The 19,189-nt window shown below is 33.0% G+C and overlaps 1 protein-coding gene across 1 annotated transcript in view; it reads left to right on the top strand.

Moving 5' to 3' along the window:
* The window catches only part of LOC113509329 (photoreceptor-specific nuclear receptor), a 50,016-nt gene that overhangs the window by 12,297 nt on the left and 18,530 nt on the right, over positions 1–19,189 (top strand). Inside the window, exons 2-4 of the mRNA XM_031911267.2 lie at positions 395–520; positions 1,138–1,252; positions 8,494–8,597. Of these exons, the coding sequence (XP_031767127.1) occupies positions 395–520; positions 1,138–1,252; positions 8,494–8,597 (345 nt within the window). The remainder of the gene's footprint in view (positions 1–394; positions 521–1,137; positions 1,253–8,493; positions 8,598–19,189) is intronic.

Below are 19,189 nucleotides of genomic sequence, written 5' to 3'. Positions count from 1 at the left end.
ATAATATATATATATTATATCATACCATATCAGTCGTTAATTAGCCACTGCTGAACATAGGCCTTCCCCTACTGGGAGTAGTTGTCCTCTTGGCAGGCAGGTTGGCAACCGCAGTTGAGCGTTGGTAATATTAATAATAATAATATAAGACTAAAAGATTAAGTTCCCTTAGACTCCTCTTATGACACCCAAAAAAAAAAGAAAAGGAAGGAGTGGCCTATTATATTATAGTTCTTGATTATAATTTGCTGTAATAACAATTAGTAATGTTGAAGGTTTTATCAAAGACAGTAGGAGACACCGTTGACTTGTATAAACGAACTTATCTGTTCGACTTCCGAAATTTCCAAATCTTATTTCTATGGTTTTCTTTAAAGCTGGTTGCTCCTTACAGATGATAATACGTCTCCACTCCGCTGGTCACCACCTACATCGGCAGCATTGGTCGCTGCTGCATTGGCGCCGCCAGCACTCCGTCCCTGGCTACCAGATCCGCCTTCTAAGAAGACCAACCATTTGGGTAAGACAGGTTGGCATCCGACCTCATAACATTTAACCTGTAATTTTTTTTTTATGTAGCTTAGAATGGCAAACGAACGGTCCAGCTAAGGTAAAGTATTATGTCTCTATATCCTGTAATTTCATTGCCATATCTCACTCTTCAAACCGAAACACAGTCATGCAAACAACTGTTTTACGGGAGAAACATGAATAAGACAGAGGTGCTCAAACCGATTACTTTCATTATCTGATTTTAAATTAGGTGGTTTTTTTTTATTTGTTGCTTTACAAATCCGTCATTTATAAACCGATTTGGAAAAATCTTTTTTATTTGTAAGATATACTTTCAAATTAAGTTTCATTGCGATTTATTATGGGCAGCGGTAGTCACTTACCATCAGACGAGTCGCATGCTTTTGTGTTACAAAAAATAAAAATATAAATTTAATCAAAATCCCTTCAATAAATTGGTATTTTAAATCAAAATAACTGTTTATAAATAAATGTATTGACTTTTTTATGTTTCTTCAGTTTCGAAATTTTACCAATCCGTATAAGGTTCAAAGATTATTCTCTTTTTTTTGGAGAACCTTAAAGAGTATCTGTCTCTTTCTCACATTTCCATGCCGTTTCCAGGCCTCGTATGTGTGGTCTGCGGGGACACCAGTTCGGGGAAACACTACGGCATCCTCGCCTGCAACGGATGTAGTGGATTCTTCAAGCGATCTGTAAGGCGGAAACTTATATATAGGTATGTTATTGTTTGTTTATATGTATCTATGTTTACGCTAAGTCCCCTAAGAGGTGGATAGAGATAACCAAGTATCAAAAGGTTAACTTAATTTTTTATAATATTCATAATGGCGAACAAACTTACGATTACGGGTCACCTGATGAAAAGTGGTTATAAACGACTGGCTTCATCTACTTTAATCTGATGAATATCTTATCTATCTCTAGAATTGCCTGATTGGATGTTTCTTTCGCAATATTGGGTAAAAATTTTGAGTTAGCGAAACTTTACTTTAGAAATTTTTGGAGAAAAATGAAACTGTGAAGAAATAGGTTTTGCTGGAAGAATTCTCTTATTAGAGATAAGCTCGCCTTTGTACATTATGTTTATAATGAATTGTGATTAACATTATGTTTTGTGTACAATAAAGAATAATGAATAAAAAAATTGGGTAATTTTTAAGATTGTATCGTATATTAGATAAAATTTCTATACGACCAATTTATAAGTAAAACTTTTGAGAGAAAAAAGGAATTCTCCAAATCGATTTATAAATAACAGAGTTATGAAGTAACAAACATAAAAATAACAAACGAATTGTTAACCTCCTTCTTTTAGAAAGTCAATTGAAAATAAACAGAATTAATAATTATAACACTACGAAACCGAACAATCATATTGAGCAATAGCTTCAGGTAGGTAGGTACTACTCCAAAAACACTGACATAATTCCATTGAAGGGGAACAAAATGTTCAAAAACATGTGTGATGAAATTGAGGTTTCACTTATTGTCTACACGGCGTTACACATCGCTAATGTCTTACAATTGTTCAAACTCTAGTATTTGTATAATCCAATTTTCGGCAAACCTATGTTTGTTTCACTATTTCTTTGTTCGTACGCTTCATGTTTGAGAGACTTTAAAAAAAAAAAAAAGAAATTTACAATTAGTCTGTAGTTTTTTACGATTGCAAAAAATAGATTGTAATATTCCATATTTATTTATTTAACATTTAATTGCACTGGAAACATAAAAATAAATAATAAAATATAAACAATTCAATTGATATACAGTAGCATAAAGTACAAATTAAAATACATACATAAAGGTCCAAAAGGCGGTCTTATAGTTTTTTTTTTTTTTTATGGGTGAAAATGGAATGGTAACCCCGCCTGCGCTAACGGGATACGCTAGCGGAGCACCAGTGAAGGGTGATAGATGAGAATGAAAACAGGCCAGTTAGCCCATCATGATGAATTCATCAGGAATTAACCATGATAGTTTCCAAGGGGAACCGAGAGGAGGTCGACCTGGTTGGGTATATTGCTAGCAATGGCATTCTTAGTCTCCATTACTAACAATCCCTTTCCCCTCGGCGGTCTTATAGTTAGGACTATCTCTTACAGACAACCTTTGGTTAAAGGAGAACAAATAGAAGTGAGTAGGTGGTGAAAAAGTAAATGTTATTTTTATGTGCATAAAATACAAAAATCTATAATACACAATAACGTCAAATACATATTATTTATTAAACTATCTGATAACTATGTTACCGGAGTTCATGTGATTCCTTATTCCACTATAACTTCCAAACGCGTAAACGGATTTAGTTGGGCATAATTTCTTTAATAAAATTGGACTTTGAAGACTGCACTGTAGATTTGAGAACTTTTGACCGAAAGACACATGGTTGTATCAGCCGTTTACCATCCATTGCTGAACATAGCCTCCCCCATAAGTGGACAAAAAATGTGTACTCAAAACACAATATTTATTTATTTATTCATTAGTACAAATATGTGTACATGACGGACTTAATGCTAAAAGCATTCTCTCCCAGTCAACCATAGGGAAGTGTCAGAATACTCGAATGCGGAACTACTAATTATTGATATACATACATACTAAAATTACATATATAAACGAATAAATATATATGAATAACAAATATACTTACACATATATGATATATACTATATTATACACGAATTTGGGAATAATATAAAGCACTTATTGCTCGGATAAAAATAAAAAGTGAGCGTGAACGCTTTTTTTGAAAGACGGTTTAGTTTATATTATTAGGTTTATATTATTTGTTTATCTTGAACTTTAACTATCTATTCGTACATTTGTTTCGTTTCCCTATTCTGATCGATCTATTGAGCGTTTTAAAAATATATAAATACTATTACTAACTATAGATATATCATAATCATCATCATATCAGCCTTTAACTGTCTACTGCTGAACATAAGCCTGCCCCTTGAGCAGTTTTGCTAGTAGTTGCCACGCTTGGCAGGCGGGTTGGCAACTGCAGTTTGGCTTTTGGTTATGTACAGCAGCGTTCCTCTTAAAACACACTCTATAAAACTGAGCAGTGGACAGTTATCAGCTAATATGTTGTTGATTATTTTATTAAGAGAGAAAGTCTGTTGAAATAATCAAACATTGGGGTCGCAGGTGCGACACGGTTCAGTAGCTCAGTGAACCATACAAACAGAGACGGATAATATGACGCAGCTATGCAAACGTTGGAAGTTGTTTGGCAAAATTCGTAACAATTTTGTTATTCTCGGATCATATGATTAATGCCGATGACTGTCCCATTTGGAGAGATATGTAAATGAGTATGTTTTATTAAAAAGGAGAAATGGCTCTCTGACCAACTTTTGACGTCATTTGCATATTTTGTCCTTCCTTTATAATATACTTAGATAATTAATTACTTATTAATTATCTAATACTTACATATTATACTTAATTACTTAACTAATTAATTTAATTCTTCATCGTACCTCTCCTCCCTAAATTGCCATCACTAAATTCATTCTAAATGCTCCTGTCTGGTTCAATCCAAGATGGTTGAACTTCCTTTGTATTAGACACATTTTATGAGCAACTCTTTCTCGTATCGAGTTGCTCAATTGTAGAACTTCTTTTCCACATACAAGAGAGTCTTCTATTACCACTTTCAAGAAAAAAAATTAAATTTTTTACTTATCTAGCTCTTTATTGTTCCAAAACATAAAAATATATACAATGACAATTGAATAATTCAAGTTAATTACAGTAACATAAATACAGATTGAAATATATACATAAACGTAAAAAGGCGGTCTTATCGCTAGGGCAATCTCTTACAGACAACCTTTTGAAAATGTAATTAACATTTTCTTTCCCTCGATTCGTAATCTTTATTTTTCATCTTTATTTAACTGTCATATCTTAAAGTTCATATAATTGTAATTTTTGAAATTACAATTTCAAAAATTACATGTTAGGTACATGAACAATAACAAAATCAAAGCATTAATATCAAATCAACCAGCACCCCAAAATCGAGTCCAAATCTTTTTAATCCCTATCAAAAACTGCTTGCCATGCTGCAGTTTTTGATGGGGGACAAGGCAGGGCTCATCTGCTAGTAAAAATGACAATGAATGCACGGAGCGCCGCGCGTAGCCACTTGTATACCACTTAATCCTTAGTGAGGCGTATTTCTAATTCTTGCTACATCTGTGACTTGTTAGGGCGAGATTACAATGGCGGACACAGATATTTTTTAAATAGTTTTTCTGAGCGTTCTTAATCAATATAGGCAATAATTAAAAATTATGTCCAACAGAAAAAGACTAACTACACTAACTAAACTACTAAAACAAAGTGAACGACACGTTGATAAAATTTCTACGGGACCAATATGTAAGTACATCCTTTCAGATTGAAAATAAATATACCAATCGATTTTGGAACTGACGGAATTATGAAGTAAACAGACATAAAAGTCAATCATACTAAAGTTGTCTTGAAAAGATTGCTCTCAGCAATAAGTTACTTATACAATTGTATTCTTATATTTGTTAATTGTCTTGTTTATTTCCAGAGGGAAACTTTGTACGAAAGTTGTTTGCTTGGGTTCCTTTGTCCCATTCGTGTTTCAATCGTAAAGCAGTTGTGTTTGCATGGCTGTGTTTCGGTTTTAAGGGTGGGATATGGCGCGAATTTACAAGGTACAGAGAAATAACACCTGAGTCCTCAGAAATGGCAACGCATGGAGAGTATCATGGGCGAAAAAGTATACTCTGTTTTGCCCATGGTACTGCTCTTGTCTATAGGCGATGGTTACCACTTTCCATCAGGTGGGCCGTCAGCTTGTTTGCCATTGTAAGTTGTATAAAAAAAAACAATATTGTATAATGCAAATAAAGTATACTCATTCATTCATTCATAAAAAAAAAAATACAACCCAACTTAGAACCTTTTTCTTTTTTAAGTCGATTGGAAAAGATTCTGTTTATTTATTTGGGGTACATAGAAGAAGTTAACAATAACAAACTTAAAACATAACTTGTAAGTCATTAATGTATTGTTCAATAAAAAAAATAAACAGAATGATCCAATAATAAATACGACTGTAACAAAACCATTCGATTGTAACAAAGAAATAAACATAATTTTACGTTACAATTTCAACAATAATTTATTATTTTTATTTTTGATAGACAAATATTGATATTTAACCAAATAAAAATAAATAGTGGCGGTAGACTCGTCTTCTATATAAAATATTATTTAGTATCTATTGGGTAAAAGTACCCGTAACTGACGAGCGTGTATGACAAGATTGATGAATGTGGAAGAAGCGAAAGAGGTTTGTTTGAATCGAAGCATTTGGCGTTCCATTGTTTCTGCCTACCCTAATGAGAGACAGGCGTGACAGATATGATGATGATGATGATGGGTTCGTTAAGACCTCTCATATTAATTTTTCTTAAGTATCTTTCATGTACATACGTCGTCTAGTAACAATTTTATATGCAAAATAAGTTTTGTTCTTATAAAATGTAATGTTTAAGCACCAAATTTACTATAGTCTAAAAAAATTCAAAATAAAAGAGAACCTTTATCATTTTGAGTTGGTTAATTAAATACTTAGTCATTAACGACAATAAAAAAACCAATACCAGTATTAATACCAATCAATACCAAATTATAATACCAATATAGTATTTAACTAATGATACTTGTTTTAATTTTTGTCATAAATTCGATAATAATAATAATAAAAAAAATCAGAATATTCCAAACATCAATTTGCCAACGATAAAGAGCATACACATGTCACACTTGACCATCTATCATAAGGGTGAGTATACACAACACAATAAATTAATAACATTAAACGCGGATGGCGAATTAATTGAAATCGTACTTGAATTAGGGGTGCGGAACGGGCCAAATGTTAAACTGTTATTAAAATTATCTGCAGTAATCTATATCGTCTACGTATAGAAAATAAGAAAAAATGTACCTTCCTTATGTATAATATTCCTTCTTATATATATATAAAAAAACGAGCGAAATATGGGGGAAAAAATTATGTTGAACATAGTACTTATTTAAAGGTTGTTTATTTTTAGAAATAACAACTGCTATATCTCCATTGATTATTATTATATGAACATTAGGCTAGAAAGGTTTCATCGCTGAATACTCATCCTCAAACGCTGATACTATTCCTCCAGATACTGTTGAAACGATGTGTTGTAAACGATAGATTAAATTGTCTATGTACAGACAAGTATACAGATTTTACTTCATGACTGTATGCCTATATATAGTATCAAATATGTCCAAAATAAATACGAAACGCAAAGATAATACGGAAAAAAAAACGGAGTCGAGAACGCAAGAATAACTTAATCGCCAAAGTACTAAAGAAAAGCAATCAGAAAGAAGAGGAAAAACTACTCAATCAAATTGCTAACAGAAATGCTGGCGTAGAAACTAATAAAGATTAAAGATATTTCATTACCGGTAATCCTTGCTATAATAGGCTTACAGAGAGTTGACATTTGTCGCGGTCAATAGGAGGGCGATTAGTTGGTGGTGTATGAGAAGATTGTGTGAAGTGTTACAAATTGCATTTCGGTCGCCCTTTTTACTGTGATTATATACCTTTTAACAAAATATGACAAGGTATATAAGAAAATTCGAGATATGTAATCAGAAACTGAAAAATAGCACTGAAAATAGAGTTATGTTGAATCAAATTTAACACTCGTATTACGAAGCAGTGGACTGTGATGAGGTGATGAAATGATGTAGACACGGAATTTAGTAGTGAAATCATCATCGTCTTCCTACCCTTGTCTCAATCATTTGAGGTCGGCGTAATATGATTTTATCCATATTACAAAAAGATTTGGTTTTTAGTTTTACGACCGGCCACCTGCCTGGCGTCAACCCTCTTTGGGAATATAAATAAATAATAAAATAAATGTATTAAACAGCAAGCAAGGAACAGAACAATATGATATATCAAAAAATATAAAATTGAAACTACAAATAATAAGAACATTCTAAAAGTAAATGTATATAAAAAAGTATAATAATGTCTAAAGAGTTTGCATCGGCCGGTCGCCAATAACTCGTTTCCAACAATCTCTATGTATATACATTTTAAAAAAATAATTTTATTTTCATGTAGTTTCTTATTTATGTGAATTATTCGATTTTACGCGTGTCCAGGCATGTGATAATTTTTTTTATTTATATTCGGTATAACTTTTCTATAAAATTATGACACTTGGTTTTTTGTTTAACAATAAGAAGTTACTAGGCTACTTATTTATCGTATTTAACTTTTCACTACTTTAAAAATAATATGGTTTTTAATTCGTCTTTAATAATAGATCGTAACAATTAATTCTCATTAATTCTGAAGTGATTTTTGACTTGCCTTAGTCGCTTTTTTTTTTTATTTGCGACGAAGTAATGGTTCCTTTGCGACTACTTGTTTATGGAACGTTAAAAAAACGCAACATAATTACATCCATCATAATCAGATCTGGCGCTAAGTACCATAAAACGAGCTGAGGGTGCTTAGGGTTTTGAATACTCGAAAAGTTTAGGGTAACACATGTTATAACTTATGAAGAATCCTTAATACTAGTATTATAAATATGAAAGTTTGGGAAATAGTTTGTATTTAGGTTTAGATGTTTATTTCTCGAGTTCAAACACCTAAATGGGTTTGAATGAAATTTTAAACGCAGTTGAAGCATATATGTATGTATATGTATATAAAGATTCTACTATATGTTATTTTTTATAAATATGTGTCGTGCTGATCAAAGGCCAAATTAAAACTACCCGTAACCGGAAAGCGTGTATGGAAAAATTGATGAATGTGTATGTATATCTGAGGCATATATGTATATATATAAAATATAACGTAGATATTTTGTTGTTTAGATGCCAAGCCGGGACAGGGCGATGTGTGGTGGACAAGGCACACAGAAACCAATGCCAAGCGTGTCGTCTCAAGAAATGCCTCGCTATGGGCATGAATAAAGATGGTGAGTGCTTAAGAAAATTTTGCATTCTTGATAAATAGAATGCTGTTCTGTAAAAATAAAATCTAATATCACTAGCGGATCCACGTGTGATTTACTTTTGGTGTTCTGTAAACTAGTAAAATCAATGATAGCTTCATTTCGTTGAAGTGGGGGCATAGTAAATGGAGTAATATGGTAATATACTCCTTTTATTTTCCAAAACTTGTATCACATCATTTGTCATTCTCAAAGTTTGTAGATTTGAAATATAAAGTGGACATTTGGGTGAAATAAAAGTGAAGAGTGTTATAACTGTAAATTTTTACAAAATAGCTAGCAGAAGTCTCAATTGTTTGACAATGTGGTGAAATATCTATATACGATATCGCTATATTTATTAATTCTTTATTGACCACATTACAATAAATTGTTGATGCAAAAGGCGTACTTAATGCTATATAGCATTCTTTCCAGTCAATCTTTGGTAGAACAAAAATGTAAATATGCAGTGAAAAATTAAAAATTGTTGTAGATAAACAATTACAGACGTATCCATATTGACTTACAAATTATATAATAGGTACATACAATGGAGAACTACTGCACATTATGATCATATATATATGATATAAATATAATAATAATAATATTATAATATAATTTATTTGCTGAAAAACACGGTATACAGATGTTAGCAATAATATGTTAGGAACAGGCGTGTTTTGCCAAAACAATGGCGTGCAAAATTTTAATATTTATGGTAACTTCTTTTCTACTAAATACTACTACTACTAATACTATTAACAAAATATACTTACAAATAAAAATATTTCTTACATATACAAATATATATCATAAAAACATATAAATATACATACATATATACATACACGATTATATACTATAATACCAATAAACAACGACAGAAATCAAAGGTAACGATGACATATCGTCATAGTCGTAGTAATACTGACGGATCTGATAAAGATTACATATATTCCGTCAGTATTCTACAACTATGACGATATGTTGTTTGTTTAAATAAATCATTAGTTTTAACTACCTATCAACAGCTTCATTCCAATAAAATTTGATTCTTCCCACGTTTTAAAATATCTCCCTAATGGATAAACATATCAAAACATGTCAAATCCGGCAATAAAAGCTAACAAATCCACACAGAAGCGCGCCCGTCACACGCAGTGCTACGTTATAGCACACGAATCAATTAGGCGAAAGGATATTCGTGTGGACAGGCCCTTATATAAATTTTCTATAATAATATTTTATGTGTTGTAGAGCTTTATTGCTTTGTTAGCTGTTTCCCGCAAATGTACTCTTATTGTAAAGGAACGAATGATACTTTTAAAATGAACACTTATTCTATTTTTATTCTAGTATAATTAGAAGGATAAATCGTCATAGTCGTAGAATACTGACGGATCTATATATGTAATCTTTGTCAGATCTGTCAGTATTACTACAGTATTACAACTCAGCTTTTTGCTTTGCTCTTTTTAGGGCAAAGCAAAAAGCTGAGTTGTGGCCATTTTGCATTACTGTGGCACACGCATGAAGAAAAAAAAAATTTATTATGCGTTCTGATTTTGTTTTTGGTTTTATTTTTTTTTTTTTAATCTTTTGTACATGTATCTTTTTTATCTTTTTTCACATTGCTTTTGTGTCTTTTGTTTGTGTGCTGTAAGTTATGCAAATAAATTATCTATCTATCTATCTATTCTACGACTATGACGAAATGAGTGTACGTTTTTTTAGTAACTTGATTTGGTTTATTGTTCTCATGTTATTATTATTATATCATGGTATTATTGTTCTCATGTTAAGTAAATTTGTACCTAATTTTTTACGAGAATATATGGTTATAAACCAAAAATAAAATATATTTTTATTTAATGGTAGAACCTTAGATAACATAGATAGAGAGTCACGATACAAATGCTTTTTGTCAGCTAATTTGACAATTAGCTGACAAAAAGTTGACTCGTTTTTAAGACTTGATTCTCTATCTATATAATCTAAGGGTAAGAATCAAGTAAAACAATTTTATCTTGTATTCTATTAAAAAAAAAAAATTAAAACAGATTTAAATGTTAGTATTTCACTGAAAAAAAAGAGCTAGAGCAAGGGTTGAAGAAGTTTTTTAGCAAGCACGCGCCGACACGTGCCGGTAACCGCTCCGTATACAAATTATGGCTTACGGAACCCTAAAAGTTTTAATTTTTCGCACTAAGTCGTGCATACGTTTGTTAGTTTAGTTCGCAATTACGGAACGATGGTTATGGTGTAATAATTTAAATGCAGATTTGAGACTAACATATTTTTAGGGTTCAGTATTAAAAAGGTAAAAGGAACGAGCATTAAATGTTATAATAAGATACCGAAAGATATGTTGCACATTTTAATAAGTTTAAAATTGTTATATTAATTAAAAAACACTGAGGAAGACTTTGTACAAAAATCGTTTGCTTGGGCACCTCTGTCCCATTCGTGTTTCTATCGAGAAATAGTTGTGTTTGCATGGCTGTGTTTCGGTTTGAAGGGATATGGCGGTGAATTTACTGGGTACAGAGGAATAATACTTAAGTCCGTATGTATCGATTATATATTGCCATGTGTGCCCTGGCAAACAATGGGCCACCCTTACCTTTCCCGTGGATGTCATAAGAGGCGACTAAAGGAGAGCGAGGGATGGGCAGCAGCGTTCCTCTTAAAACGTCTCTGCTTCAAATTGGCAAAACTCCACTTATTTTTTTTTTTTGTAATGGATGATAATGGAATGGTAATCCCCCCGCGCTATTGGTATACACCGGCGGGGCACCACTGAAGGATGATAGGTGAGGATGAACTAGGTCAGTTAGCCCGTCGTGACGAATTCAACAAGAATTGTTCACGATGGTTTCCTGGGGGAACCACGTGGAGGTCGACCTAATAAGGCATATTGCTAGCAATGGGGCTGTTAAACTTCATTGCTAACAATCCCTTTCCCCCCACACCACTTATTGGAAAGGCTTATGTCCAGCAGTGGACAGTTAACGACTGAATTAATAATTGATTATATAAATTACGATGTAGACTGAATATAATTAAAAAAGAAAAACAATTTGAATCGTATCCGACTGTAATAAACTGTAATTTTAATTTATATTTTTTATAATGTTATTATGTATTACCTATCTTATACAATGTATTTTGTACTCTGGATAAATAAATAAATATAATTCAAGTTTCTGCGCAAGCGACTGTCACGTCATCGTTCTAGAAGTTGTACCTGTACGTAATTGTACAAGTGCAACAACAATTCTTATTTATTTAAATTAATACACACATTTGTTTTTCAATAATAAAATTCGTTGAAGCAAAGAGCATATCAATAAACTGTTCAATGTGTAACTAGTCCCATATTTTATTACACCTTTGTTTAAACAAATTTATTCTATATGTAAGCGTATTTATATTAATAATGAGGTCATATGTTATTTATCAAAAATTTACAGACTATATTACAATTAGATGCGATATTTTCATATATATTAGTATAACTATATATATTATAAATAGTATTTATATGTTATATGTGTATTTCTTATGTATTATTATGTATAATTATTTCAGTACGTTGCTATAATTATGTCACATATTTTTCACCACATCCGCCCTTCATACGCTTTCTGTTTTTACATAATGGTTAGCTGGTAGAGAATGTTTATTAAGCTCGCCACTTGTACAAAGTTTTATTGTGCAATAAAGAGAATAAATGAATGACCGAATGATATTTATGATTATCAAACATACATTGTGAACGTTTCACAGAAATGTTTTATTTTATAAACACGTATTTGCAATATTTAGCTCCTTATGTAGTTTCATCATCATCACCTTCATATCAGCCTTTAACTATCCACTGCTGAACGTAAGCCTCCTCCTGGTTTTACCAGTAGTTACCACGCTTGGGCGTACCAGGCGGATTAGCAACCGCAGTTAGGCTTCGGAGATGTTTTAAGAGGGACGCTATTGCCCATAACTTGCCCTACCTTAGTCGCCTCTTACGACACCTATTGGAAAGGAAGGGGTGACCTATTCTATGCCGGGACCACACGGCATGAAGTTTAATACAGCTATATGGTAAAACTATCAGGTAACACTACTATCGTGTGTCATTACCAAGTATTCCAGGCGGGGGCAGTGGGGGGAGGGGTGTATTGCTAATAATACGGAGTACTAGTCTCATTGCTGTCATACCTGTCATACCCTGTCAGGTCCACCTTCACGTGGTCCGCCTGGAAATTGTCGTGCTGAATTCCAGGTTTATTCATCACGACGGGCTAACTGACTTGCCTTTTCGTTCTTACCTATTTTTACTCACTGGTGCCCCGTTAGTGTATATCGTTAGCGCAGGCGGAGATACCATTCCATTATCATCCGTTAAAAAAAAAAGTATTCCAGGCATCTTTGCAAGGTTTGTTTTTTATAAATCTTTATTTAACTTGTTAGCTTTTATTTACGAATAGAAAGACTGATACCTACGTCTTTCTGTTCATACATTTGCAGTCTTTTTCTTAACAGCTTGCTAGCGTCTGATTATGTTTAACTTGATTGGCGTATTTTGTTAACTCAGGTACCCAGTTTGATGATTAGCCTACATAATCATACAAAATTATCATCTCACCGCTCACCATCGACAGGAAATACATCCTCAAACGCTTGAACCTAAATGGTCGCTTACAGAGCGGTTTCAAAGGCCTAATCCACGGCCTAAGCGTTCGTGGGAGAAAATTTCTCCCACGAACGCTTAGGCCGTGGATGAGCTCCATGCCGACGTTTACCTAGAGACTACAGTATGGAGTTTTTCATAAAGTGTATGCTTATGCTATGCTATGCTTGTTTGCCACCCTTGTGGTTTAAAAAAAAAGATTATTTCTAAAAATGTTTTTTAAACGCACTTGTTCTAGACCGATACAATAATCAAGTAATTTTTTTTTTTTGGTAAATTAAACACTTGCTAATTTTCAGTATGTTTCAAATGATTTTCGTGCCCCTTAACTTTACAGTTCACCTCTGTTACCCTTTTTCATTTACCCACATTATCCGTTATTAAGTTCACAAGCTATTATTAAGCCCTTTGCCCCGCGGCTTACTTCATTGTTGGTCGTGTCTTTATTGTTAGAATGGAAGTTGTCACCTACGGTTTTTATTTAGAAAAAAAGGGTTTAATAATAATGGGGTTTAACAGCTCCATTGATAGCAATATTATCTATCAGGTCGACCTCCACGCGGTTTCCCGTGGAAAACGTTTTGACTAATTCTTTGTAATTTAATCCCATAAGAATTAATCATGATGGACTAACTGGCCAGCTTTTATTCTTACCTATCATCTTCGACTAGTACATCGCCAGTGTATACCGATAGCACAGCCATTTGGGGTTACCATTCTATTTTCACCAATCAAAATAGGGATAATATATTATTTTAAATATATTGTCTTAATGTGACTTTTTATTGTTGTTACATTTTGACTAACAAATGACAGATTCGAGTTTCTTAAACATACAGGACTTAGTTTGCATTAAGTCTGTCGTAGGTATTATAGATATAAAGTTACCGTTTTTTATATTTATATTATATTAGCTATTATATTGTATATTATATTAGCCATTAACTGTCTATTATATTTATACATTAAAATATCGCTAGAAATGCAATTAACAACCATGTCATTTTAGACATAGTACATTTAAATAAATACACATAATATTAACAGAGATTTTGAAGTGCAACTGTTGAGCTTCTTGCGGGCTCTTCTCAACAAATACCAACATGCAAATCCTGCAGTAGATTAAAAAAGTAACGACATAAAAGTGTTTGTAAACAAGTCTATTTGAATAAGTAATTAATATTATCCGTTTATCTAAAATTATCATTGTGTCATTCACCATAAACCTGCAAACTTAAAAGACATATTACAAAATCAGGCCACAATATCACAATCCAATTGTTACTTCACAATGCCCGTAAGCCGAATCTAATAAGTCGAATTCCGTCGGCATAAGTCTGCCACACCCCCATTATAATGAGTGTGAAACTCCCACAAATACAGATAATTAAGCAAAAACTACAAAGCCACAGCCTTGGGCGTCCGCACTTCACATTCAAATGAGCACCCCTCGTTACGAAGTGGGATATTTAACCGCGAGCTCATTAATTTTAAATCTATTCCGCTTTGTCACTCATATATATTCTATATCCTTCTATTATTTTAAATATGAAAGTTTATGTATACAGATGTTCGAGTGTTTGTTACAAGATTAAACATTGTTCCTAAAGAAATATGAGTCGAAAAATGACAAAAAGTTTCGAGTCTCCCAGACTAACATATTATAGTATGTATGTATATCAAGTTAGGTTATTAAATGTTTCTTTAAATATTTATTAGATACTAATAGAATACTCCTTTACAAGGAAGCTTTAAAAATTTCACTTTCACAAAAAAATAAATGTATAAAAGTTTTATTAAAAATATTTTATTGAACTAACTTTTTTATGCATGACTTAGAATGACAAACCAGCTGACAACCCACCTATTGAAACGTGGTAACAGTAATTTATAGACACAGTACCATGGATAAATCGGAGTATACTGTGTTGCGCATGATACCTTTCAAGCGTTATTATTCACGAGGACTAAGGGGTTACTCCTCTGTACCCTGTAAATTCACTCCCATGTCTTGCCTTTGAAACTAAAACACAGTCATGCAAATACCTACAACTGCTTTCCTGCCGAAACACGAACTGCTTGGGTTGGGACAGAGGTACCTACCTAAGCAGACGACTTTTGTACAAAGTCTCCGTCTGGTAATTATTAGTAGGTATAGTGGTTTCCTGAATCTTATTTATCTATAGCTTCATTACCTACAATGTATTACATTATGATGATGATATTAGAAATTTCAAGAAATTCCTACTTAGTGCCCTTTCTAATGTTATAAGTAAACTCTGTGCTCATTTTATATTTCTCGACTCAGCAGTTTCGCATGTGCGTTGATGGGCTAGTGAATTTGTTTATTTATATATAAGTATCAGTTCTCATCCTTTAATATTAAATACCTACTAAATAATTTTCTCAAAAAGGAATCCTCAACAACATTCATAATATTAAACAAAAATTTCTAAATTGATTGAGATATTTAACATTCAGCTGAAGAACTTTAAGTAACTTAACGGAATCCACGCAATCAAACTTGTAAATAGAATTACCATAACGTACGAATATCTCCAACAATGAAACGTTGATCCAATTTAACACGAAAAGAAAGTGTCAAAAAGACATTCCGAAGTAAATGAGGGCGCAGGGGCGCGCCCTGAGGCACACCCGAACGGCAACGCCTTTATCACTTTAGGCTTTGTATTATTTTGCTCTCGGCGTCTCTGCCGTGAAAAGGAAAGCTTAATTCGGTTACACTTTGAGATGTCGGCGCGACACTCTAATTATTCTCGGATGCTGCGATGGTGCTTCCTACCTTGTCAAAAGCCTCAGTGTGTGCGGCTAACTGAATTAATCAAAGGTTCCTTAATTTGCAAGTTTGTTTCGGAATTTGTATGGGCCAAGTGTCATGTTAGGTATAAAGTTTTGAAATGAAGGGCTTTGTTATGATGTTTCGTGAGCGAATTTCGGATTTAGTTATTTATTTAACCCGATATCACTGGTAAATGATGCTAATAAAATTTTCATATTTGAACGTAATAGAGTTTAAACCCTTTGTGTTCTTTCATTAATTAGTGACTGAGATTATTAACTATAATGAGTTTTTCTTTAATAATAGTAATTACAAATTATTTTCAATATATTTATTATTATTATAAATAAGCGAGTGAGTTTGTCAACCGATTTCAAAAAGAAGCAGATTCTCAATTCGCTTGCATTTTTATGGTTGTTACTTTATAACTCCGTCAGTTGTAAATCGATTTGGAAAATTCTTTTTTTATCTAAAAGGATATACTTACAGATTAGTCCCATAGAAATTGAATCGAAATCGGTTTAGTAGTTTAATTTTTAGAACAAAACAACTACTTTTGTTACAATTGAAGTCAGTTTTTTTTGTGGGAAACAATCATTATTTATTTGTTTTGCCAATCGACATACAATTTCGCATTAAATGGAGTCATTTGCCTATTTGAGACTAACTTCTAGGGGAAGGGGGTAATGGCCTGGCTCCTTAAGAGTGCATATTCTTAGACATAACCTTATGCATGGATAATAGCTTCGGTCCTGATTCTAAGGTAGGCATCATACAATTCTGGGGTAGGCACTGTGCTGTGTTTGGGATGGAGAAAGATATGATGTCCTTGTTATTCTTGTCAATCGATATATCCACCAACAACGTTAATAATAAAAGCTGATTACAAAATTATGCAATAAATACTTGTATTTGAAAAATATTCATATACTGTTTTTTTTTTTAATATATTTTAATGTAACACAATACCTCTAGAAGAGAGTAGAAGGCAGAGAATTAAAGATTCATTTGTAAAATTAAATGCTAATGGGGTGATTTTGTGTTTAATCCTCGGCTGTATCTCCTTCGTATAGCTTTAAGCTGGACTTATCTAATACAGTCATGACGAAATTTTATTCAAAATTAATGTGAATAGTACATATCAAGGTTGGAAGATATTTAGCAATATCTATATATTTTAGTTACAATATATATATATATATATATATATATATATATATATATATATATATATATATATATATATATATATATATATATATATATATATATATATATATATATACTGGTCCAATAATATTCGAAAATATATATCTGACCGATATGAACGATATTGAAATAGGTGATGACCTTTTTTCCGCTATCAATGTCTAGAGGAACCCAATATATACCTAAATTTTTTTTTTGACGGGTAAAAATGGTATAGCAACCCCACCTGGGCTAACGGGATACGCTGGCGAAGCACCAGTGAAGGGCGATAGATGAGAATGAAAACAGGCCAGTTAGCCCATCATGATGAATTCATAAGGAATTAACCATGATAGTTTCCAGGGAGAACCGCGAGGAGGTCGACCTGGTTGGGTATATTGCTAGCAATAGGATTCTCAGTCTCCATTACTAACAATCCCTTTCCCCCTATAGCTACATATTAGACTGATATCTATATTACCCATGCCCAGTATAAAGTGATCAAAATAAAAATCTTCGCCATTTGATTATTATCACATATTTACCAGAGGGAGACTTTGTACAAAAGTCGATTGCTTGGGTACCTCTGTCCCATTCGTGTTTCAACCGTGAAGCAGTTGTGTTTGCATGCCTGTGTTTCGGTTTGAAGGGTGCGATATGGCGTGAATTTACTGGGTACAGAGGAATAACACCTGAGTCCTCAGGAATGGCAACGCATGGGGGTATCATGGGCGAAACAGTATACTCTGTTATGTCCATAGTACTGCTCATGTGTATAGGCGACGGTTACCACTTTCCATCAGGTGGGCCGTCAGCTTGTTTGTCATTCTAAGTTGTATAAAAAAAATTCAGGGTTTAGAATCCTAATTAAACATAATTTTCAAAAGAGTTCAAAAAGAAGGATGGTCTCAATTCGGTTGTACTTTTTTTTATGTTACCTCATAACTCCGTCAATTGTAAACCAATTTGGAAAATTCTTTTTTCGTCTGAAAGGAGATACAGATTGATTCTATAGAAAATTTATCAAAATCGGTTTAGTAAGTTATATATTAAATCAAAATAACTGGTTTTATCACAACTGAAGTAAGCTTTTTTCGTCGTTAGTCGACTTCCACGCAGTTACCCCTGAAAACTATCGGGGTTAATTCTTGTGGAATTCGTCACGATAGACTAATTGATCTGCTTTCATCCTCATCTATCATCTCTCACTGGTATCCCACTAGCGTATACCGTTAGGACAGGTGGAGTTACCATTCCATTGTTATCCATTAAAAAATATACTAAAAAAAATATATAAATGATTACAACATCAGCCAGTGACTGTACCATAAATCCAACGTCGCGTACCCTAACACTTAACTGTTTATACCGGAGTTAAATCTAGAGCAGCAGACACTGATTAATGCGAATTTAATCCTTGCATAAAACCCTCTCAATCCAACCCTGTATTAATGGCTCACCCAATCCGTAAAGTCACAAGTCCTTACGCTTTATAATTAAATTTGCATTCTAAACCTCACGCAATATCGTTCAAAATTCAATAGCTCCAAACTACAAATGTTTCGAGCAACTTAAATCTGGACCTGTAACTTTTAAGTCAGACAAGTACGAGTTCAAATACAAAAGGCTTAGAGTTGCGTTTTCAATTGTAGAAGTGTAAGTTTTTATATGTGCTACAGACGATTTTAAGCTTACAATGTGGACAGTAAAGTCGAAAATAATTCCTATTCAGTCGGGGATCAATAACCATTAAGACCGAATCAGTCTGACAGAAGTCGTTCGCGAGGGAGACGTGTATATCGCGTTACGTACATGAGTGAACGAGATGAAAGGATTTTTAGATGGGCCTTTTAATAAATGGGATTAGGGTTGGTGGGCAGATGAGACTTGCAC

The sequence above is a fragment of the Galleria mellonella genome, unplaced genomic scaffold (assembly GCF_026898425.1).
Source record: "Galleria mellonella isolate WM207_F2 unplaced genomic scaffold, CSIRO_AGI_GalMel_v1 utg332, whole genome shotgun sequence".
NCBI classification, from domain to species: Eukaryota; Metazoa; Arthropoda; class Insecta; order Lepidoptera; family Pyralidae; genus Galleria; species Galleria mellonella.
This window is presented reverse-complemented; position numbering and strand designations above follow the sequence as displayed.